This window comes from Eublepharis macularius, chromosome 7, assembly GCF_028583425.1.
Source record: "Eublepharis macularius isolate TG4126 chromosome 7, MPM_Emac_v1.0, whole genome shotgun sequence".
Taxonomy (NCBI): domain Eukaryota; kingdom Metazoa; phylum Chordata; class Lepidosauria; order Squamata; family Eublepharidae; genus Eublepharis; species Eublepharis macularius.
This window is the reverse complement of record NC_072796.1, coordinates 42828143-42851712: the sequence shown is the minus strand read 5'-3', so window position 1 is coordinate 42851712 and position 23570 is coordinate 42828143. Positions and strand designations below refer to the sequence as shown.

General features: G+C 43.6%; 1 protein-coding gene across 2 annotated transcripts in view; it reads right to left on the bottom strand.

Moving 5' to 3' along the window:
• Positions 1–23570, bottom strand: part of RREB1 (ras responsive element binding protein 1) — an 80778-nt gene that overhangs the window by 37208 nt on the left and 20000 nt on the right. For both annotated transcript variants that reach the window (XM_054984689.1, XM_054984690.1), the window contains exons 5-7: positions 16637–16778; positions 14983–15122; positions 870–1059 (exon numbers count right to left, since the gene is read on the bottom strand). In XM_054984689.1, coding sequence (XP_054840664.1) covers positions 870–1059; positions 14983–15122; positions 16637–16778 — 472 coding nt within the window. The remainder of the gene's footprint in view (positions 1–869; positions 1060–14982; positions 15123–16636; positions 16779–23570) is intronic.

The following is a 23570-nucleotide window of genomic DNA, read 5'->3' as shown; positions in this document are numbered from 1 at the left end:
AAAATATTTGGCTGCTGTTGTGCATGCCCTGGTTACATCTAGATTAGATTACTACAATGTGGTCTACATGGAGCTGCCCTGGAATAGTGTTTGGAAACTTCTGCACTCAGTGCAGAATGTTGCAGCTAGGATGCTGACTGATGGAGTGGGTCATAGGGACAATATAACTCCAGCCTTGGACCATCTACATTGGCTCCCAGTTTACTTTCAGACACAATTCAAGGTGGTGGTGCTGACCCTTAAAGCCCTATATGGTTTGGGAAATCTGCACATATGTTCACTGCTTAGATCTTGGACAGAAGATACACCCACATCACAGGCAAAGAGTAACTATCAAAGACATCTCTTTATGAAAGGGCGAAGAGTGTTTCAGGATCTCAAGATCTACGTGGTTCAGTAGTGGCAAGAGATGCCAGTGGCCAGCAAAAAGCTCAGGCCCATCAGATTTCAAGGCGCCATACCACTTGTCCTTCTAATGTAATTGCCCTTCTGGAACACAAAGCACGTTATGAATTTGATCTGACTTGTAGATATGCTATCTCAGAACTTTATTTATTCCTCTAACACAAGTACCAAAGCCAGCAGAGATGCAGCTTGCAAATCTGCATGAAAGCTTACTGAGCTGGCATAAATATGCTTCCTTTTAAGCCAAACAGTAACAGGTATCCTTCAGGGCTGCCAGTTAAACATTAAACTCTCCCCTACAGGATGCAGATGTAGACAGATCAAGTATGCCAATTTGGGCTCATCCTCTTTATATTCCCCTAAGTACTCTGTTCCTCAATCCCCATCTAAAATATTATAATTATAATTTCAACAAGGAAAAAAATCGCCATACATTCAGATTATCAACCAAAGAAAAAGATTACCTGAGAGATGCGAGGAAATTTCCTGCAAGAGAAGTCTGTGAATCCCAAATCATGGAACCCCGCAGGAATCGAGGGGTTGTTCTGAATAAAAGGCTTTCCCGATGGGTCTCTTGGAAGTTGTTTATGAATGACTGCATTATGCCGCAACAAACCCCGGTGGGTACGAAAGGTAATACAACAGATGTCACACCTGGAGGTGAGGGGAGAGAACATACTGCATTTATTTTAGCTCTCGTGTTGCTTATCTTGCTACATAAACACAATACATAACAGCATCCAATCAATATTTTATTTTTATTTTTCAGATTTTTAGACTGCCTCTCCCTCAAAATGAGACCCGAAGCAGTTTGCCACAAAAAATTCCACAATAAATATTATACCTTTAAAAAAACCAAAACCTTTAAAAAAACAAAACCTTTAAAAAACAACAAAATTGAGGAGGGGGACAATAAAAACAGCATAATCCTAGTGGCTGGGACAACGCAAAAGTAAACAACTAGGTGGCAAAAATTCCAATGCCATATCACAGATAGTTAAAGGTCCACTACTATCTATTACCTTCTACTTTTAGTTAGACTCAGATCATATTACTATCCATGGAAATTGTTAGTTGCCTAGAGAGACCAGTAATTCCTCCTACATGAGCAGCACCTGTGGCACAAATGCACCTGCTCAAAGTGGACACTCTTGTTCTATCCATCTTTCAGAGCATCAGCAGCCCCACCAAGGAGAAGCCTGCCAGAGGTATCCTTGGCTCAGTGTTAACCTACACTCAGCACTGAGTTAAACACAGAGTGGTTCAGTTCCTGATCAGCACCCCAACAGTAGCACAGTAAAGAAGAACAGGAGCAGAAAAGAATGGTATCAGATAGGTATTAATTAGTTTTTACAAAGTGGGCAAGAAAGGTGACAGCACAGAAGAGTGGGACATGGGGGTGCCAATTACTTTAATGCTAATTTTCAGAGCAATCAAATAAAGCCTTGAAGTCAGACCTCCTCAACTAGTAACCAGATGGCTCACATATCCTACACACACACACGCACACACAAACACAAACACACATACAGAGGCTTAAAAGCTTTGTAAGATTTCTGTTTTTACCACTGGGCTGAGACAGCAAAAAAACAGGGAGAGGTGTCAGCCTGGTGGGATACACAATAAGTGCCTGGATGGCAGCTCTCTGCCTGGTGAGTCACAGGCTGTATTAAGGGATGCTCTTTGGTATTCTGGCATCTCTAGGAAAATATTGGAACGCCTCTCCCTTTTCACTAGCCCCAGTGGCGCTGTCAGGCAGTAGCTTCTCATTTGAAATATGCAGGGCTTTTTTTCTGAGAAAAGAGGCAGTGCAACTCAGTGGGTTGCCAGCACAGGGGGCAACTCTTGGTGGGAGGTGGTGCCCCTGGTACCACATGTGTGCACGCAAAGTGCACGCATGCTCCCAGGGCCAATGATGTCACTTTGGGTCAGCTGGAACAAGCGGGATTTTTTTTAAAGTTTAAATTGCCAGCAGCGCGGAGGGCAATCTAAATTCCCCTGTTTGGAGATCAGGGGGCGGGGCCACCAGCCATGTGACCATTTTCAAGAGGTTCCAGAACTCCGTTCCACCGCGTTCCAGCTGGAAAAAAGCCCTGGAAATATGTCATATGCTGTCTAAAGTGGGGCTCCAAAAGATAGAAGTCCATGGCCTGGAATGTATCCCTCACCCTTCTCCCCTAACTGTTGACAGACTTCAGCAAGCACATTCAACATTTCTCCAATCGGGGTGGTCTCAGCCGTTAGGCATCCCAGGCAGCTGCTTTGGGGCCTGTGCTGGGAAGGGCTGCTTTGAGAGCCCCCACTGCCCTAGGCAGCCACTGCTGTGAAGCCCCTGCCGCCACAGAGTAGCTGCTGATCCCCTGCCTTGCCTGACGGTCAGGCAGCACGAGGAAAAGGGTGCTGCACTGAGGGCAGTCAGGGGGGCCCTTCCCCCTCACACACTTCCTCCCCCTCACACACTCTTGGGCCCCATAAACACTAAGACAACTTCTGCTTCCAGTTACAGCAACAAGCCAGCCATCCCGAAATGGACTTCAGTTTGGGGATTTGGGGGGGGGGGCATGTAATTCAATTCGAAACATGATCAGAACCATTTCTCAAGTTCTGTCTTAAATATGAAAAGCAAACGTTCATCAATATTCTATGGAGAAAAGGGCATGTCAAAGAAGTTGCCCCTGTTTTTTAATGTGCAAGTTGGCTTTCGTTTTTACATGTCGTACTGAAGACAGCACTTCCAGACATCCAAATACAAAGAGGAGGACCACACAGGGCACCGGAAGCAGCTGTATTAAAGCCCAACAATGGTCCCAATGCATTTTGTGCTTGCCAAGGGACTATCCATTATAGAAATTTCCACTTATTCACAGAGGAAGGTCTTAATGCAATAACTTTACTATGTGCTGTATGTTTAAATGGGATGATGGTTATACTTAATAAAACTCCTTCCTGCATCCACTAGCATCATTCTTTGCACTTACATTTTACAGCCTGTGCTGGAACTTAAATGACCAGCCTTTCTTTGAACCCTCCTTCCAGAGTAGACAGCTGTATTCTCTCCCCTCCCTTTAGGCAGTCTAAACAAAATTTCCCAGTGAATCACAGAGCTTGAAAAAGATTATCCCTTTGGTAGGCCTCATTGAATTCACCATCCATTCTGCAATTCATATTATCTTCCTATCCAGGACACAACAGCTGATGGAGTATCAACTGATCAACTTATTAGAAGCGTAATTCCAGAAATATAAACTCAGCCAAAAACAGCAGTATTCCAACCTGATACAAGCAGTTTGTGCCAACAGATTTCCCCAAAACATGATACGTTAATACTACTGGACGGATCTACCAACCTACCCTAATCTGTCTTTGGGAGAAGATGACACTTGCATGTTATGTGAACTGTGGGAGCATATTTTAATAAAGCTGGATGGCACGGTCAGAAGACTTACGAATTCCTAGAAATGTGTGCTCAAAGGGATCTCAGTGGTAGGAAGTAATGAAGTAAAGTTGTGTGGACGATCTTTGTAGCATGCACGTATCCCCCCTCCCACTCATTTTCTCCCATCAGCATGACCAGCTCACAGATTGGGTAGAAACGTCAACACAAGACTTAGGTTTACTCTGCTGCTGCTCTTAGTCATTAAAGGTCACAGTGACCTTCCTGCAATCTAAACAGTTCAGGGCCACAGCCAAAATCTATATGCAGTAAGTCACAGAGAGGGACATTGCAATTATGGAGGATGACAAAAATACAGGCTACTACAAGCGCCTCAAGAGTTCTGTTTTATACCTGTTGCCATGACTGCAAGTGCAAAACTGAAACAAAAGCCAGTGTGAAGTCGCCACCCAGAAATGTCTGAAGCAGCCTCCAACAGCCCAAAGGCATTGGCAACAATGACACTCCTCCTACCATGTCTCTGACACCTTTTTCTAATCTATCAAGACAACAAGGAGCATTGCAAGCACACCCCCACCGTCTAAAAGGTGCAGATAAAGCTGTGAGTCTGTAGGCTTGCAAGGCCTCCTGGGATTTGCAAAACTAACATGGGCATGTCGAATAGGCTTTGCAAAATGCAAAGTGACCTACAGAAGATTGCAAGGCTGATGAGCAGAACTGGAAGGAATTTTTACTCTGCTGTGCAGAAAGCGCAAGAACATTCGTTCAACAAGGACTCTTGTGACCACAGCAAATTCAGGACAACTCAAGAATATGTGAATACAGACCCATGAGAGCTGCTGCAAAAAGTTACTAGTCCACAGCAGCTTTGTCCTGAAAACAAACCTGACCTCCCTGTGCTCAGCCCATTTTAATAATACGTGGAGCATAACGGTGGGCAGAGAGAAGGAGTCAGCTTTCATGAAGCAGCTATGAGTTGGTTCCAGCCTAAATTTTCCACTAACAGATAATTCCCACCCGTTTCCTCTTTCTCCTGTACCCCCCCCCCCATTTGCCTCACATGCTGTTCTAGAGGATCTCCTGCCCCCCAAAGGCAGCATTTCAGGGAGATCAGTGGGAAGGAGGGAAGCCGGAACAATCTGTTCCACTGACAACAGCCCCTCAAGTGAGCAGGAAATTTAGCATGGATCCAACTGGCAACCTCTTCTTTATTTCTCCTAGGCAAAACTGCTGCAGCAAACAGAGATGCCCATATGGGCAACGGACAGCTATGTGCATGGCTCCATAGGATACCTGCAAGCACTCTGGAGTGAAGGTTCCAGGCAAGGGCAACAAGCCCACAAGCCAAAATATAGTTCTCTCTGCTTAAGCCTTGACAGATACGAAACATGTCTGTATGTGATGGAATTCAGCATACTCACAATTGGCACTAGAGGTAGCTGTTCCAGGAAAAGGTGGCACATGTTAGGTTAAAAAAATGTAGAAAACTTTATTAAAAATTAAGAAAAAGAAATGTAATGTATATTTAAATACTGTATGGCTGTGGTAGCCATTGATTATGCTACTAGTAGGAGACGTGCAAAATGCATAGTCAGTATATTGTACAGACTAAGGAAAATAATTTTCCTTTGGCTGTTGTGTTTCATAGCTTTTGAGCAACTATTTAAAACTCAAGAAGCTGGACATGTCAAATAAAAAGGCTTTTGAAACATATGGTAACACTTTGCATACTACAGCTTTTTTAAAACCTTGAAATCTAACAAGACTACCCCACATAGAATGTCAAGTGAAATACAGAAGGGATAGTTACATAAAGCAGAGATTGAGACCGACAGAAGGGTTTAAGCAGAACTGTTAGCAAGAGGGACAGCTAGAGATGAAGTACTTGCAAGGCAGTGATCCAGCTGTTCTTTGGAAATAGCCTGGTTCAGGATACGACAGCAAGCACCTGACAGCTTTTTGTTATTCTGTCAATAAACGACATCATTTAAATAGGCAATCAGGCCCTACTGTTCCAAAAAGTGTTCCAACCAGGATCCATTCAGAGCTGCACCCACAGCATGCTGCAAAAGAGATACCGCAGAATTCCTTTGCAGCGGGTGTTCAGTGACAGGTTGCACTATTGTTTTACATTTTATACCTTCCTTGAGAGCCTTGCTGCTGCATTTTGCCATGAAAATACCAATCAAAAGAAACTACATTCAGTAACGTTCAAGCTACAGGAATATCTTCTCTTTGAAAGAGAAGTGTCCATGTCTTCTGCTAATGCCACTGTATTTTCAATCATTCAGTCAAGGCACAATTAAGAATCCCTAGATCCTATTGACTTAAAGTGTCTGAACATACTTAATTCTCCCAGAAGAAATCAACAAGTGCTTCACTTGGTCTAGATGACCTATGTTAGTGCCTTCTTGTGGGGGGGATCCGGAGAAACCTCATATCAGTGGTAGCGCCACCAGGAGAAAAATAAAAGGTGGCGAACAGAAATTGTATGTGTGCACATCAAAAGCAAGGTTTAATCATTCACAATGAAACACCACAGAAGTAATGAAATTCTTGCTACAGAAATTATTTTCTTAACCTAAGAAATGGCGATGGTTGTTGGGGGTTTTTCGGGCTGTATTGCCGTGGTCTTGGCATTGTAGTTCCTGACGTTTCGCCAGCAGCTGTGGCTGGCATCTTCAGAGGTGTAGCACCAAAAGACAGAGATCTCTCAGTGTCACCGTGTGGAAAAGATGTAGGTCATTCGTATCTACTCAGGAGGGGTGGGGTTGAGCTGAGTCATTCTGTAAGAGTTTCCCAGGGTGTGGAATGCTAATGGCGGGAGGCTTCACTGTAACCTGAGGAGGTTCTTTTGCATATGGATTGGTGCTTGATGTGCTAATCTTCTCTGCAGGGCTATTGTCGGGTGTGGAGTGTTTTGTTGGCCTGGTGTTTTTCAGAACTGGAGCCCATGCTCTGTTCATTCTTAAGGTTTCTTCTTTCCTGTTGAAGTTTTGCTTATGCTTGTGCTACACCTTGGTGCTACACCTCTGAAGATGCCAGCCACAGCTGCTGGCGAAACGTCAGGAACTACAATGCCAAGACCACGGCAATACAGCCCGGAAAACCCCCAACAACCATCGTTCTCCGGCCGTGAAAGCCTTCGACAATACATCTAAGAAATGGCCTTTGTTTGCAAAAGAGAAGGAATGAAGCCCACTTCTAGAAAGGGGACAGAGGTATCCCTCTCCCCGCCTTAAAATAAAAGGAACTCTAGCTAGCACTTAAAAGCAAAAGAATCATTCCTTGCTGAAAGGATTTCATTGTTCCTCCTTGTTAAACGTGCACTGGTTTATGTCCTTGTTAACACCAGCCAGTTTGCCACATTGCTCCCCTTCTGGACAAAACCTCCCTCTGTCTCCGCTTGCAATGCTCTGAGAGAAGCTGTATAAAACAGCTGCACTAATCCCTGCAGTTGCTGGTGATAGGAGCAATGGAGTAGCAGGAGCTCTGATGTCAATGGGAAAGAGTGGTAAATCTGGCCCACAGATAGAGCTAGACAACGGGACGATTATTCCATCAGCTTATAAACATTACGAATCTTGAACCTTAAAAAAAAAAAAAGGTACCCACACCATGACTAAACACTTCTTTCCCGCTGACACTGTGCTAAGCAGTGCAGAAAAAAGTGAAGCAACACATTCCTTGCTCCAACAACCTTGCAATGGACAAAACCAAAAAGTCAGCCCTGCAAAGCAGAAATATGGTGAACCTCAGTCAGATTTGTTTACACCTGGGATTTTCATATCCAAACCCAATACTCAAGCCATCTCCATATGGACGATTTGTTCTGGCCAACTCTCAAAGTGGAGAATAGGTCATAGGGTGTTTTGAACTGGTGCTGGATGTTTGGAAGCATTTATGTATTATCATCTCCCACCGGTGCGCATCATTGTTTCTGGAGATTTGCTCCCATGTTCCCCAAACTGGCTTTACTCCAATCGTTCTGGAAAGATCAAAGCCAAAATGGGTTTCCAACCTGGCCCCATGGTTCCCCCTAATCCATGAATGACCACCACTGTTCCCCCATGAAGAGTGGGCTTTTTGTCTTTTTTTTTTTTAATTGGCAGTAGATCAATAATACAGTCTGACAACACATCTACTAGCAATTTTTTAAGGTGGTACAAAGCCCTCCAGCAGCATGTAGCTAGAGAGAGGATGGCTGACACAAGAGGAAAGGGAGGGAAGAACTGAGAATCGGCTCAGTGCGGACGAGCCTTTCCTGCTGCAAATGTCTTTGCGTTCAGAATGAAGATGGGGAAACATCCCCATCGGGAAGCAGCCACTCTCTCACAACTTCCTTCAAAGGACAGCCTCCCAAGGAAGGGCTAGAGAAGGGGAAAGCCTGGCAGATTAAAAGCAGGGGGGAGCTGTACTAGCTGGAGAGGGAAGCAGGTGAGCGTGCGGTAAATTTGGTGCAGGTTTAAAAAAGGAGCAAGGAAGGGTGAAGGGGAAAACTGACGAGAAAATATCAGTCAGGACAGAGAAACAGCACACAAGTTATGCCAAAGTCACATCTGCATAAAAGGGTGCTATCAAGTCAAGCTTTAAAAGGCTATCCCTAGCTACACATTCAGTTCCCCCCACCCACCCACCCACACACTGAGCAGGGGCTGAAAAATCAATCACTGGTGGCAGGTTGTTCTCCCAGCCTTGAGAACTCCCAAGAGAGGAGGGATTTGAAAGGAGAACCCCTTGCCTGCCTTTCTGTGGAATCCAAAGCTCCCCTGGGCAGCACATTTTGCACGTCACCCTTTGCCTATTCCTGAAACCCAGCAGGCCACTCAACACCAGGAATGATCCCACACAGCTTTATATGAGGGATGCCCTCTCTGTGCATACATACACATCGTGGACATGCTGTCCGGCTGCTTCAGATTTCGCAGTCCTACCTCACTCTGACCACATGATTCTGTGCTTATTCCTCCCTCCTCCACTCTACTGGAGCTGCTACTAGAGCACAAGATCAGCCAGCCTAATTTCTTTTCCTTGACAAAGCTATGCAGGGAAAGCTTTTCTAACGTGTTCTCTTTCTCTAAAAGCCTTGCACAAGCATTATACCATCTTCCCCCCAGCCAGTGCGTACCCTATTCTGCTCAGCTAGGTAACTATTAGCATGGCCAAGCAATATCTATTTCTGAACGGTTAACACCTAAGCCAGTTTGAAGAGTCGTGAGCATCCTGAATGCTTCTTAATTGGCTCAAAGGTATCAGTTTACCAGTGCTGCATTTCGTAGGGAAGTTTCTAACTTTGCTGCACCAAAGGCAACCCCCCAAATAGAAAGCCCCTCATTAAAGGGAGCACTTCCTACTGTGAAGGTTTTTGCTTGGATGTTACCTTCTCTGTTCAGGCATGACAACAGCGCTCCTTGAAATGTTGATCCTACTAGGTAAAGGTAAAGGTAGTCCCCTGTGCAAGCACCGAGTCATTACTGACCCATGGGGGGATGTCGCATCACGACGTTTTCTTGGAAGACTTTTAACAGGGTGGTTTGCCATTGCCTTCCCCAGTCGTCTACACTTTACCTCCAGGAAACTGGGTACTCATTTTACCGACCTCGGAAGGATGGAAGGCTGAGTCAACCTTGAGCCGGCTACCTGAACCTGGCTTCTGCCGGGATCGAAGTCAGGTCGTGAGCTGAGCTTGGGCTGCAGTACTGCAGCTTACCACTCTGCGGCACGGAGCTCTGTTGATCCTACTAGCAGATGTGAATTAGATACAATCATTTAAACCTTCTCAAGGCACGTGGTTGGCAGGTGAGAAGCCAGTGTGGGGGATTAGTGTCAGCCTAGCATCAAAGAGATTCCTAGGTTCAAACCACCACTCCAGCAAGCTAGGTGACTCTGGACCAGTCAATGGGGTGCCCTCAACCATTCATAGGCTTTGCAGAGCAAGATCTCCCTCCCCCCACAGCAGTCCACTCAGCAATCCAAAATCTTACCAAGGGGTCTACATTCAGAGGTGGAAATTGGAAGGAATCACTGTTCATTCTTCCAATGACTTAAATGCTATCGTCTTTAGAACTGCATGGGATATACCCTGAAATCCAAGCACCTAACCTACCTCACAGGGCTTTTGTGAGGATAAAAGGAGGGGAGGAGACAACAATAAGCTGCTCTGAGCTCCCTGAAGGAGAGATAAAAATATGATTTTTTAAAAAATCAGTCCTGTGAATCATTGTACTGGTCACTCGCCATAGTCCTGCTATCACCTGGAAGCAAATTCACTCTATGGCAGAATGCTGCAGAAAAAAAAGGGAATTAACCATCTGGAACGCAATCACTCCAGAGGGGCGAGCCCTATCAGTCTGTCGCAGCAAAAATAAACAGGAATCATGTGGCACCTTAAAGATAATAGCATTTTATTCCAGAATAAACTTCTGCAGACTAAAGCCCACTTTTTTAGATGCTATAAGTGGATCCTTACTGTGTAGACAGTTTATGTTGGAGGTGTGGAAAGGGGAAAAAAACCAGCAGGCTCCAAGAGCCATGAGATGCATGAAATACAGGGTGAAGTTACATAAAAATTTAAAGCTAATAAAGAAAAAAATAGATATTCTGAATGCAGGTTCTGCAAGTTTGAGCAAAGACATGTTATCTCCTTCCAAAAATGTATCTTCCTCCTTTTCGCTAACACACTGCACATTTGTTGAGTGCTTCATTGTTTAACGATACGTGGCACTAAAACTCCTAGCATTCGGTATTTCAACAAAGGAAATGCAGTAAGAGAACCTTCCTTTGGAGGAAGGGCAATATTAAAATGTAATGCAACAACACTGTTCTCTACAGGAAACCCTGGAATTCCTCTATTTTCCTGGGGCTCATACTGTGCTTCTCCTGATGCCATTGAGAGCTTTGAGGCAGGCAACATTTATAGTTCTCAATGGGAGCAGCAGTGAAGCCACATGCAGGGGGGGGGGGGGAAGGTTGCAAGAGAAGAAATCCAGTGTGCGAGGTTTCTTGTTTTCCCTATTGGCTGTGTGGCACTTCCCAGCTCCGCTAATTATATCATCACTCCTCTATAAATGCACCAAAATAGCAGGAGCCCTGCTGTCGGGAGGCAGGCTGCAGAGAAGACTGCTGTCTTTAAATAATCCTAGCAGGAGGGAAGGCAGAATGAAAAGGACAGCGTTGCGCCACCTCCCCAGAGGATAATGGTCACAGAGGAGACATCAGCCTTACTCTAAGCTAACTAATGCAGCTAATTAGGGCGTGTCTTCCCAGGAGTTCAATAGGATGAGAAGCTAAACATGAAGAGTTAATTCCATGGTAAGAGCCCCACTGGCACAGCCCATTGTCAACTTAACAAAGGACCTATTATCTCCCCACCACCACCACCCACCCAAAGAGGAGGAGACCTCCTGGCCCTAATTATCAGACAAAGATGCATAATTTAAAGGTTCTACATCAAACGACAGAGCCAGCTTCTCAAAAGAGAAAAAAGGGAGTCTCTCTCACCTAATCGATGGATTAAGCATTTGTTTGTTCTTTGGTAAGTAAACAAAGGAGGTGCTCAAACCCGACTGATTTTGCATTTAAAAGGCAGCTGGCTCTCCAAAGTAGTGCCAGTGTTTTTAAACTCTGCCCTGGGGTTTAAGTTACTAATTTGACAATGGAATACTAAGCTAGGGACCAATGCTGCCATTTAGAGGCGCTCTCAGACAGATCCCAGGCTAACTCAACCAGCTGTTTGCCCAGTCTCATTCTCTACAGAACAATTCCTTAACTGCAAGTGTAGGAAAGGGAATATGCAGGAAAATAATTCTCCAAAACCTAAATAATCTACTGCAGAAACTAAGAGTTTGGGATTTTATACAGCAACTACCATTATGAATTGTTGCTTTGAGAACAGGCGGTGAATATTATAATAAACACTCTAATGAGGATTATAATGAACACAAATCGGACATTTAAATAGGAAAGGCTCATAAACTAATGGGAAGAGCACTGCTGTGTACCTGGATATTCAGTAACAAACTTTATGGTATGAGTAGAAAAATTTGAAAGGGATACCCCAGCAAGAAGCTCCTAAGTTAAAATTCATATCCAGGACTGATACTATCAGACTTGAGTTCAACACAGTCTTGGAATGGTTGGCCCGCTATAAAAGTAGATCTTTCTCCCTACAACTTAATGTAATCCATTCAGATTCCTCTTAGTTTGCCAGTTCATAAACAGTTGCGCATAGGTTACACCAGCTCGGAGTGGATCATTTGATTTTTTGACTGCAAATGGCTTTCACCTACGCTCTGCAATGCGGCAGAGCACACTTCAGTGTAATCTGATGAAGTGGGATCTGGCTCTCATTAAAGATGTCACACCAAATGTGTGGAGTCTTTAAGGTCTCACAAAACTTTGGTTATTTCAGATGCAGCAGACTAACAAAGATACCCTTCTGGCATTCCAGAAGAGTTTAAAGATGGTTGAAACCAGCAACAGGTCAGAGATTTCTGGCATGTCCTATGTATGTGGCAGAATGAAGTGGCAGAATTCTAAGGCAACAAATGAACTGGAACACTTTAGAAAGCATAGGTGGAGAAGGTGACAAGTGTCACAGTTTTCAATTCCCTCTCCGATTAAAAAATCCAACAAGAAAAAGAATTAGCATAACAGGGGTTTAACTTGGTCCACTCCTTGATATGCTACTTTTCTGCATGAAATAGCAACTTTGTCCAGGGGTGTTGGGATAGAAGCTACTCATGCCTGGACACTGGAGGGTGCTATATTTGCCCTTTTCTCTAGAATCAGATTGTGTATATATATGAAACCTCTCTTTGAGCTAGAAGCCTCTTGACTCCTCCACCTCTTTCTGTCATTTGTTCTCTCTCTCCTGCTGGTTTTACAAGCAGCAAGACACTTTCTGCAAGCTCTCCTGTGCAACTTTGCAAGAGACATACCCATAATCCAACTCACATGCAGCCAATTTAGCTGATCACTTTTCATATGGAATAATGTTATTTAGATTAGGTTTATATTATTCTTCTGCTACTACAAAAATGAAAGTGACTGTGAATCAGCTTCAATAAAAGTAACTTTTCTGAATTGCAATATACTGGCTTGGCGAATGTTTCACCACATAGGATTCCATGCTTTCCTGACTGTGCAACTTTGCTACATCAACTGACAAATATCTCCAATAAGGGGAGCATTTCACAATGGGATTTCTTCCTCTACACACACATCTACAATCTATGGTTCATTCTCCCAGCCCAGGGTCAGCCAGTAAACTTTCATGGTAGAGTGGGGATCCAAACCTGGGTCTCCTAAGATTCTAGTCCAACACTCTAACCACTACACTACACTGACTCTCCTTCTTAGTACTTAGTATTCCATATTAATTTTGGAATCTATACAGAATTTAATGTAAATGTAGAACCTCTGTATGATCTACACTGAATTATCTCAGAACATATTTGAAAAAGGAGAGACAGTTTATTGCTTGCAAGAAGGAAAAATACTGAAAAATGAGGAAAATCTATTACTTTAACATCACATTATTTTAGTGTCTGCACTAAATATTGAAAATATCTCTCCCTCTTTATCTCTGCATGCCTTTCCTTTACAACACATTCAGTTTCATCTTACATCGTCCCTCTCAAACCTTTGGAACTCCAGCCCCTTTCCAAATTTACCTATCTAGCCCTACACCAATCATTTATTTGATACGGTGAGTACAGTTACAGTCATGCACAGCTGCACACCATCTTCCTGCCGCACATGGAGCAGAGATATTAAATATTACTTTTGCAGGAGTGTTCCTGCCTTCCTCTCAACATGATTAGTCTAAGCCTTCTGCCCAACTCTAACCTTAGTTATTTATCCGCCTTGCTTGCAACAGAATTGCTTTAAAACTGTCCTGTTCCCCACTCCATGTGGTCAGAAAATACATCTTAAAAAAGGGTAGGGGGAGAATAACATACTCATAAAATGGAAGTGATCACCTTTAAACCACTGTGTGTGAGGCATCGAGGTGGGATTCAAACCAGGCCTTTGATTAGCCAGGCCCTAGTACTTTACAGCTGGCACCACAGGGCTAATGCCTGGGCAGCATCAGGGAAGGTAATGCCTGGGCAGCCCAACATCACCACTTGGGCTGTAGCCTCCATTCTAGTTTCTGGGATTATCTGACAGGCTCTCTCATCACACGATACTAAGGCAGTCTTTGCTTTCTGCGCAGATAACCTGCCACACTCCAGACAGGACCAATCTAGACTGAGATTAGCTCCCCTGTTCTCCCTACAGATTTTTTGGAAACCCAGCCTTGCCTAATTTTGACTATGCCTGCCATCTCTGGCCAGTGGATTCACTTCTGATCTTTTGGAGAACTGACTACTACCTGGCCTTGATCTCAAGCCTTCTCATTTCTGGACCCTTTACTGAGCCCCAGGCATCCTGGCACTTTGTCTTTTAGAAGCAGAAGTTATTCTGGTATTTTCAGCCCATTTGACTCCTCCTGCTCTGCCCAAATTATTTTGTATTGACATGGGAGGTCTTGCTTCAAGGTTTGAGGCCCTAGAGACACAATTCAGATTTTCCAGGGCTTCCACCTGCAAATAATATTTTTTGTTACGCATCCCATACCACTTGTTTTAAGAAAAGCAAGAGTTACACTTAATTAGCATTTATTGACTAATTTAGTGCATTCAAATGTAAGTGCATCTTTACAACACTCTGTAAGCAGCATTGTCCCCTTAGTTTAGATGGGGGTTGAACTAAGAGCCAGTGGCTTACTTGAGGTCATGGGCTCTGTGGTACAACATCTGCTTTGTATGCAGAAGGCCCCAGGTTCAATGCCCAGCATCTCCAGCTAAAAGCCAGGAGGGAGGTACAGGGAAAAAACCTGCACCAAAGACCCTGGAGAGCCATAGCTGGTCAACAGACAAGGCTGACCTTGATAGATCAATAGTCTGACTCACTGTAAAGCAGCTTCATGTGTTCACTTAACACATTTACGGGGATTTCAAACCTCAAAGGATCATATTTTATAAACACTGCAATTACACCTTCCAAATCTCAGCATGACCTGTTCCATACGATTTAACCTGTTGACAATGAAATGTGCTAAACAGAAACTCCACACCAAATATTTTTCTACATGAAACACTGCTTTGTCAAATCGTTTCTCCAGTGCTCTCTCTTACCTCAGAGAAGTATCCGGATGTGCCTCCATGTGGGTTTCGAGCCCATACTTGCAAGAAAATTCCTTGAAACACACTGGACAACGATACGCTTCTTCCTCAGCTTTCTTTTCAGCTTCGCCACTTTGTGGCTCTTCCACAACCTGTGGGGTACAGAACAGAAACTGATGGTGCCAGACTGACATACAAGCATTGGGTTCAATACTCAGAAATGTCGTCCTGTAAGTATTACAGAAAGCCATGACTTTGCTACAGGCTACTGAAAGGGACTCACACCAGAGAAAACAGATCAATAAGAACTGGTGCACATTTAGCTGGTGTGCGTTTCTGTGTGGGGCTTACTGCGCATGGCTTCATTTTTTGCAGACAAATCTCACCGGAAAACAGGGAATGTACGTACTGCCAAGTGCAGACCGCAGGGTCTTTGGGTCACTGGGTGCAATTACCTTTCCATTTCCCCCGTCCCTTTATTTTGTGTTCCCTGCCAGATGAAATAATGGATTGGACCCTCAGTCACATGAGCAGAATCACACCAGTTTAAGGGAACATTCCCATCCTCCCCTAAGTCACTGCAGCCTTACAAACTTGTGCTCATGCAGGTCAGTAGACCTGAAGGAACAGTGTATGGAGCAAACTGGGTGTCTGTAGCAGGTGGGGGGAAATATTGAAATCTCCCTCCCCCTTTTTTCTGTCAGAGAAGCTGCTGCTGAGCCAACCGAACAGCACCTTAGGATCCAAGCCTAGGAATGGACAGGCTGTATGAGGCCTTTACAAACAGAGCTGTTGGGCATAGTAATTTATGCAGAATTCACATCCAGTCACTAAACACAAGGGATTGCAGGAAAGACCATGAAGCTGTTCTACCTATCAGCAGAATTTTCTATTAACAAATTAAATTAAAATGAAGAGGCTCTCTTCCCCCTCCCTTCAGAGCTGCTGTTCTGTTATACAAGCCTGCCTCTTTCTGGAAGGTTATCACAAGCCACCGTAGACTTGCAGGTATCGTAATGTGTCTTGGATCAGCCAGGTCTATGCTGTGCTGGACATATTAATTTGGGAAACAGATGGGAATTAGTGCAGGTGCTGTGGGAGAGTTTTGTCTGATGAGGCAAAGGAGGCTCAAAATGCCAGGCTTGGAACTTTGTATTGGTTCCAGCTGATGGCTTGGATCCCACGTTAAATCTCTGCTGCCAGAACTTATTTACCACCCTTCATGCTGCAGCATAAAACGAACCCCCAGTGCAATGCCCCCCCCTCCCAAGGAGCAGAATGAAGGGGAGTTGGAAGTGGGCAACAGGGGAGGAGTGAGATATCAGTGAAAATTACCATAAGCTGAATTTTTACACAGGATCCAGCCCAGTAACTGCTTAGTCTATGTTCTAAGTTAGACAAGCAACTCCTGCTTCCCAAAACACTGTGTGCATGTCGCTCGTACACCGACCCTGCAGCACGCCTGGCTTTTGGAAATTTAATCCAGCATCTCTAATCCTATCACATTTTTCTTTATCTTTCCGCTCCTATTTGCATGTCACAAACGTATGCTTGATATATTGTAATACGATATTCTTGAATACTGCTCCGTCCCCCAGCAAAAAAAGGGGGAAAGATGGTAGGGCAGAGCAGGAAAGAGAATGTTGCAAAATGCTTCCTAGCGAACCTTTTTTGCGGGACTCTGGTCCTCCCTGTCTGTCTCAGGCTCTTGACCGAGTTTTCGTTTGGTGGACGACCGTCTGCGTTTCAGTGGGGAGGGAGGCGTGCTCATGGTGCCATTTGGATCCTTCTCGTGGATTTTCATGTGTCTAAAGGCAGGTGGAAAAGGGGGAGAGAAATAAGAGAACTGGCCATTCAGTTTCTAAATTACAAAATGAAGTTTTAACGGAAGTTACATGTAAACATATGATTTTTTAAAATATGTATATTAAGAATTCTCCTGCCCCTTTCATGCAGTGAATTTTAAAAAGTATCCAAACCAAGCCCAGAATATGCAGCATTACCATGAGGAAAATCCAATTGTACAAGTCTATTTTAATTTACTTGGTAATAAATCCTTGAGGAACTAATCTAAAATATCAAAAGCACATAATATGTAACAGGTGCATAACTGACAACAGAAATGAGTATTAAATAAGATTCTGCGTTCCGTTTAGGCGATATCCTTTTCCTATCCCTCCTCCAAGAATACACCCCCTTAATCACCTTGTCCTCTGAAATCTCAGAACGCATTTGCCAGCCCACATTTCAGAAGGTTAGGCAACATAAAGACGCTTAAGTTGCAGCTCACATCTCAACATGCGCTTCCCTTTGTGTTGTCCCAGGTTGCTGTGATGTGCAAAAAAGAATAGCCCCCGGCGGGATATGCATTTCCTGCTACCACAAAAGACAATGCAAAAGGGCCCTTATTTCAGTATGCAGCTACTTAACAACACACCTCTTCCATTTCGATCCACCTGGGTCAGATTCAACTATACAGCAATACTGGGTAGCTGCCTGGGGGCGCACAACTCAAAGGGTGGTTGATCTAACTTCTTTGACATACCTTAGCCTCTTGCCAGGCCCAGTTCCCTAGAGCCATCAACTTATATGCAGATGGCTCACCCACAATATGCCTGCCATCCACAGGTGGATCCTGACTCTACAACCAAAGCAGTATCCAATTACTCTAGAGAAAACCATTAATAGTTGAGCTGTAACATCCAAGGGAAATACCTCGATTTTTATGCTCGGATACAAGGGCAGCTACCAGCACATTCTTATTGGATATTATTTTAAAATAAACACAAGTTCTCTGTAATAAGGAATGAGGGAGGGATGGTCTAGCATAGTGAACTGGCTTATTCTTTCAACAGTGTCAGCAGGTTTCTCTCCTCTCTAGTAAGGGCAGGGCGAAAGATTAATTGACTAGCAATACCAGATATACTAGAACAAAAGAAAGGGCTGTTTTTCTGTTCTGCCACTCTGCAGTATTGACATGGGAATAAAGGACAGTTTTAAGTGTTGTGACTCTTTCTTCCCTCTCTGCAAATGCGTGGCAAGTACCACTATCTTGGTACTGCAAGGAGCTCTGTACATGCTCAGAGGAACCTGCTACAATCTAGGTTAGACCAACTTTACTGCTTTTACTTGCGAGACTGTGTGTTGTGTGATATTGTGCTCTTCTCTGATCTGTACTTTGTCCCCTTTTCTCCCTATCCCATTGTGCCCTTTTTTCCCTATAATAAAATATTTTTTATGAAGACTTCTTTGGCTTCCTTAGTACATTGTATTTCTCTCGGCTGGTTCTCTTGAGTCTCTTCTCTATGTGCTACGCAGTTGTCTATAAGGTATTTTTCAGGCTTCCACCATTACTTTGTTATTGTTCTAGTACTGCTGGAAGGCCCCTTCTCAGCGGGTCAGTCTAGATGTTCTCTGGAGCTATCTGCGTGTTGGCAGCCATTTACCTGGGTGTTTTCCAGGGGACCCTTGGTCTAAGGGAGATTCCCAGCAAACAAAGCCACACTTCCCCCATCACTGCCATAGCAACCACACATTGAGCCACATGTGAAGAAACCAACAGAGAAATGGCAACAAACATGCCAAAAAGTTGACCCACACAGATCTTAATGGTTTAGTATCTTACCTGCAGCAACTAACATGAATAAACAGTATTCTCTGTGCCTTGCATTATGACATTTAGGAGGAAGTTTAAGAATGTACAGGTTAAGTTACTTATTTGGATCATTTTTTTTCTGCCCCCTCCCCAGGGAACCTAGCCACGCTGGCTTGCAAAATAATAAAAACACTACACACCATTCGCATTAATTAAAAGATGGCACTAAAAACCCAGCCAGAGAGTAAAGCCTAACATTAGGCAGTTTAAAATAAAATTTTATAAACCATTTTCAGACTAAAAAGAAGACCATACAAACGGCATTAAAATCAACCCCTTAATTAAAAAAACAGGATAAAAAGAAACATTTTGGCCTGCACCTGAAGGGGAGTAGTGGAAGTCCCAGGAGAGCCTCAAAGGCAGGGCTTTCCACAGGTGAGGAGCTACCACTGAAAAAGCCCCGTCTCTGATAGCTTCTGAAGGGCCAGGCTAGGACTTCCAGCTGTGGCTTGGGAAATCCTGAGGTTCAGAGCCTGGGGAGGGTGGAGTTTGGGGAGGGGAAGAGCTCAGCAGGAATCATGTGATGCCATGGAGTCTGCCCTCTGAAGTTACCATTTTCTCCTGGGGAAGTGATCTCTGTAGTCTGGAGATCAGTTGTAATTTGGAAAGAACGCCACACCCCCACCTGGAAGCCTCCCTAGTGGGGGACTCAGACACAGTGCTTACAAGGAAAATCTTAGCTAGCAGACAAGGCAGCCCTCCCAAAAACCTGGTCCTGAGCCATTTACGGCCTTAAAGGTAATAACCAGAACTTTGAATTATGCCTGGAAACTCACGGGCAGCCCGTCCAGATCTTTCAGCACTGGAGTGATACAGTGCCCGTATGTGATCCCTGACAGTAACCTGGCCGCCCAATTTTGGACCAGCTGAAGTCTCCAAAAATTTTTCAAAGGCAGCCCACATTACAACAATCTAACCCGAACGTAACCCAAACATGGACAGATTATTTTAACTCTGTTACCATTTCAAATCTCTCTCACTCTTCTTATTTTTAATAAGAGGGGAAAACACTTGGAAGAGCAAATCATGCCAATTCTGATCTCCATTTAACGTAAATCAGTTTTGTTACTTTTAAGTCCATGTGCATTTTGCATTTTGCAAATATGCAATGTGCATATTCAGACAAATATGAATGCTTTATCAAAGATTTAACTCTTGTAAATTTTGTCTTTGATCAAGATTTACTTGTGGAATTCACTACACAGTCTGGACATCTCTTCCTTCCCTTTGTGACCCACTAGTCAGGTCTGAAAGGGTAGGATACCATAACCTGTCAGAAATAAAAGAGCTCTAGGTCTGGGCAGCGCCTGGATGGGAGAAGACCTGGGAACTCTCTATACACTGCCTTGAGCTCCACGATGAAGGACGCATAGCAAGCCATGAGTGGTGGGGATCTGGAAACAACCAGAGATGCTCAAGAACCTGAACTCTGACTTTAAACAAACCCAGAATTTCCAGGGATTGGGACAAAAGGAAGGGAGAAGTTTGGGAATGCATGGGCTGCCTTTGCTAAACACTTTAGGAGCCAGAGAGATCGGTTCAGCCTTTCCAAATTATGAGTGGGCCCCAAACTGCATGCCAGTTCTAATAAGATAAATCTTGATGCTCTTGTTCAAAGGGAACAGGACAACATCCATCACATGTACTGGGAGTGGGAGTAGCGATAGCTTTGCTATTGCTATTGAAGAGATGGTTATCTGTGGTGCTTTTTAGAAATCAAGGGAAACTTGTGCATCGCTGCTAGAGTGGAAGCACAAAGTATGCTTAAGTAGTCATAAATACAAAGAATCTCAAACAAAGATGGACAACTTCTCTAGTTTTTTAGGGGCAGCTGTACTGGTGTCTAAGCCATGGGCCACCAGGGACCAGAAATGCCACAGAAATAGGACTCATCCACAAGTGAGCCAGGATAATAAAGTTGGTGCTAAGTGGTACTCATTGTTATGGATCACAAACTTAGCATTACTTACAAATATGTACTATTACATACATGTTGAATGTAAACTGAAAAAGAGTAAACCGTAAGCAAATTTTTAGCGTATCTTGTCAAAACTTGGTAGAAATGTAGGTGAAACACTGCTGCTAAGTAGGAGATCATGCGAAAGACAAGGGGAGAGTAATTTTTAGGTGAAGAAATTCTTCAGAGAAGCTTAATCTAATTTGGTAAATTGCAACAAGGATTGTTGGATCTATTTTGGGTTTGTTTGTTTTTTACCAAGGGTGGAGTACTTATAGACCCTGCTCTAAAATTATTTAAGAGTAAGGTTATTCCCCACCTTTTATATGGTGCCGAGGTGTGGGGATGGAAAGAGGATATTATTACCAGTCTTGAAACAATCCAAAATCAGTTTCTACGTTGAATTCTGGCTCTTCCCAAGGGAGCACCAGTCACCCTAATGAGAGCAGAAACAGGTCTGCCCTCTCTGAGGGCGCAGGTGCACCTCGTGGTATTAAAATTCTGGAAAAAAAACAAAGCAGCCAGACCTGATACACGCAGATATCTGTCATTTAATCAAATGCTATCTAAGGACCCGATGCACCACTGTTTTTTTCATAATATATTAAACAGATATTCCATCCCTGATGATCTTCTTAACCCCTCAACAAATAACTTACATCTTTGAGACTGGGTCTATAAGGGTAAAGCCCTGATAGGCAGTCTTGAACTGTCAGTCAGCCTCTTGGTTTAAACTCTTCAAGTGCAATCATTCTAGAGCATCTTACCTAGTTAGTATTGCAAACTATAATCTTAGAGCAGCCTTCACATCCCTACGCTTCGAAACAATGCCAACCGCAGTTTTAGCAGGCCGCTACAGTAAAATACCTAAGGACCAGCACTTCTGTCCCTGTGGAACATCCACAATTGAGGACTTACCTCATTATATTCTTAACTGTCCATTGTATGCCCAACCTAGGACTAAATTTCTTTCTGAGATGTTGTCCAACCTTTGTACCCACTCAGATCCTGAGAAGATTGCAGTTTTATTAGCCGACTCTGATGCTAACATATCCCACAAAATGGCTTTATATGCCCTGGCTGCAAAAAAAATACGGGCTAATGCTGTGCTTAAGGGATAACATTAACATTGTACATTGGGGATTTTTATTGTTTTTACTGTTTTAACTGTGTATACTTTTATTGTCCTATATGAATTTGACAACCGGAAATGGTTTAATGGTTGTGTCTAGTTTTAAATGTTAATGCTTTGACTATGCAGCTAGTTTTAAATGTTAATGCTTTAACCATGTCACATCAATTTTATTCAAGCTTGTGTTTCTGTTTTGTTTGTTGTTTGTGACTTGTAATGGCCTATGGCTGAATACAATAAACCTTCCTAGTTACAATGTGAATTTGGTAAATTTTGAGGCAGGGTATTTAATGCAGAGTATTTTTTTTTAATATAAATGCTTTTCTAAGAATGAAAAGATACCACCTGATTAAAAACAACGGAAACCTCATTGCTTGGAGCATTTGAAACCAGAATGTAGATTTCATTTCAGAATATGGGAAAGGAACTGAATATGGGGTGATTTCATCTCTCTCCAAATGTAATATAGAAAGTGCTGAGCAAAACAAAATGCATCTTGCACAACATTATATAGCAAATCTCTGGAAGGAAGAAAAGGTGCTATGGGTGTGGGGGCGGGAAAGGAACCAAATTTCTGTAGTAAAGCCAAGTTAATATTTCATGATTCATCCTTGTAGAAACGGTGGTATTTTCAGCATCTTCACTTCACTTTACCACACCCTACACCCTCATAACCTTCTCCCTCCAGGGCCTCCAGGCAAGAGCAGACAGATGAGGATCATACATCGGAAAAATCCTTCAATCAATGCGGCACCACCACAAAAAAAGCTTCATTCCCACGATACCAGAAACCCATCTTCAACTATATTCTGGACCTTAAGCCTCCAGAAGAACAAACCCTATAGGAATAATGCAGCACTTGTAGAGAGCTCTTCTGAGTGTTCACAGACAGCACTTCCTTTACATTATCATGTAATTATGCAATTTTATTTTCCCCCATACTACAGAAGTGGAGTTGATAAACAGTGGATTCCCAAGGGCCCCACAGACCAGGCATTCTGTCACCCCAAGCAAAGTACACCATTGCCACCAAAGGTGTGTGTCTCATGTTTCTGAGACCTGGCAGCAAACTAACCGCCCTACAGTATATCAGCATCTTCCTCACTGTGGGCCTCCCAACAGCCTCCTGGATGACTCTGCCAGAGAACCAGCTCTGGGTCTGGTGGTCTGATGGCACCGGCAAAGATTAAGATAGGATTAGTTCATTTCTTGAAAATATGCTTCCTCATCCTCAAACCGATAGATCGGCCTAGATTTGCACTCTAGTCTCAGGCAAATCAGCTTTTGAAAAATAAGTGAGGGTTATCTCCTACACAGATTTGCCCCGCCCTGAGCCCGTTCACAGGGAGAGAGGGCTAAAAATCGAACTAATAAATAAAAATACTAATAAATGTAACTCTAAAAAGAAAACCAAGACACAGACCCAAGCTAGGCAAAGATTTGAAGCCAAAACGGAAGAAGAAAACTAAGGGAATACCGGAGCTATGCAAGCCTCCTGAGAGAAACAGGTCACTTGGTTCAACAATCCCATCACCAGTTAACTTATGTTAAAAAGACGACCAGGAATAAATGGTTGAGCACAGCAGCCTTGACTACTGCTGCTTGTTAAAGCTCTTGGGGTAGATTCATATTACTTCCTTAGCTACAGGATTAGTGGAATCTACCACCTTCTAGACCTGGCTTGGCCCTTAGTGGAAGGAAGCCTGTTCCTTTCAGAGGCCAGTACTGAGTTGTTGATGTGAGCCTGAGTTCTCACATTCCATGATTTTAAGTGGCTAACATTCAAACAGGGGGAAAATGACTTAAGAAAGGCAAAGTAGTATTTCTGTCTAAAACAAAACAGAAGTCCAGCGGCA